Source organism: Chiloscyllium plagiosum, chromosome 37, assembly GCF_004010195.1.
Source record: "Chiloscyllium plagiosum isolate BGI_BamShark_2017 chromosome 37, ASM401019v2, whole genome shotgun sequence".
NCBI lineage: Eukaryota > Metazoa > Chordata > Chondrichthyes > Orectolobiformes > Hemiscylliidae > Chiloscyllium > Chiloscyllium plagiosum.
This window is the reverse complement of record NC_057746.1, coordinates 30,741,492-30,743,170: the sequence shown is the minus strand read 5'-3', so window position 1 is coordinate 30,743,170 and position 1,679 is coordinate 30,741,492. Positions and strand designations below refer to the sequence as shown.

Below are 1,679 nucleotides of genomic sequence, written 5' to 3'. Positions count from 1 at the left end.
ATTCGCCAACTTTAAGTACATTTAAGTTGTCATTGGACAAGCATATGGACGCACATGGAATAGTGTAGGTTAGATGGGCTTCAGATTGGTATGACAGGTTGGCGCAACATCAAGGGCTGAAGGGCCTGTACTGCGCTGTAATGTTCTATGTTCTATGTTCATAGACTATTACAGTCCAGAAAGAGGCTATTTGACCCATCGTGTCTGTACTGGCTCCTGAAAGAGCGACCCAGCTTGTCCCATTCTCAGTCCTGTCTCTAAATTCATTCCTTTCAACTCGATTTCCAGATTTCATGAAACGTCCTATGGATTCTGCCTTCACCGCTCTCTGAGGCAGCACATTCCAAATCCTAACAAATCTCTGTGGAAAGAAGTTTCCCCTCATCTCACTCCAAACTTTCTTGATGACAATCTTGAAATTGTGGGCCCTACATACTGACATAATAACTAGTGAAAACAGATTATCCGTCTTCCTCCTGTCAAAATTGCTGATAATTTTGAACATCTCAATGTGTCCCCTCTTAACCTTCACTGTTCCAAAGAGAAGGAGCCTAATTTATCTAATCTTTTCTCATGTCTAAAATCCCTCATTCCTGGAATCAATCTCAAAAATCTCCTTTGCACTCCCTCCAAAGCTTTAACATCCTGCCCTAAATAAGGTGCCCAGAATTGAGCACAATACAATGATTTGTAGAGATGTAGCATCATTTCTCTATGCCCAAGATTCCTATAAGCCTGCTTAATAAGCCTTCTTTGAACTCCTATGAATGAAGGAGAGACACAAGATATTTAATTTACTTTTTATTTTCACTATCTCAGGTGTACATTTGTATCTGATTTATTGACAGTTTGGTTGTGATGTTACAAAGTATAATCTCAGAATTCAATGACACATTCAGTAACATCCTGTTGTCAATGGGAGGTTTCTGACCCCAATCCCTGACCCAGACCCTAAACCCGGGGGTCAATGTGACGTCAGGGAGGCCCCGCCCCTTTAACAGCTGATTCTCAGAAACTGGTTTAAATCCCAAGTCCCGAAAAAAGGATAAAGTTTCTCAGTGAATTTATTCCCAGTGAAGGTGTGGAGATGGGACTTGGTGTCCGCGTTGCAAAATGAAACTGTCCCACATTCATAACTGAGATAAACTCCCACCTTCCTAGGGATCTGACCAACAGGGAGAGGGGATCGAGGAGAGGAGTTTATATAAAATTGATTCCCACTCCGCTCCATGGTCCAGAATCCATTCCCTGGGATCACACTGACCCAGTCCTTCCTCTGGACAGACTCTGAGGCTACTCCCAGACCCCAACACTGATTCCCCCCAACGTCCACCTCCCAGTAATGTCTCCCCGATGTGAATCCCTGTGAGCCCAGGGCACAGAGACGGGTTGTAAACCTCTTCCCAGTATTAGGGAGATTCCTCCGAGTCTCGGTCCGTCTCAAACTCTTCAGATTCTCAAAGATCTCGAGCCAGGGATTGGCTGTTTCCACATCCAGGGTCACTGAGACTGGGAGAAAAACACAGAGAATTAGAGACAGTCCCTGGGTCTGGGAGTGTGAGTACGTGCGTGTGCATGTGCGTGTGGTAGGGGGTGGGAGTAGGGCAGGAATGGGACATGTGTGGGGGTGGGAGGTGGGAGGGGAAGAGGGGATGTGTGTGGGGGGGGAAATGGGGTGT

The 1,679-nt window shown here is 45.8% G+C and overlaps 1 protein-coding gene across 1 annotated transcript in view; it reads right to left on the bottom strand.

The window, feature by feature from the left end:
- Positions 1-831: 831 nt before the first annotated feature.
- LOC122541556 (butyrophilin subfamily 3 member A1-like) overlaps positions 832-1,679 on the bottom strand; it is a 23,987-nt gene continuing 23,139 nt past the window's right edge. The window contains exon 5 of the mRNA XM_043678386.1: positions 832-1,509. Within this exon, the coding sequence (XP_043534321.1) occupies positions 995-1,509 (515 nt within the window). The 3' untranslated portion in view covers positions 832-994. The remainder of the gene's footprint in view (positions 1,510-1,679) is intronic.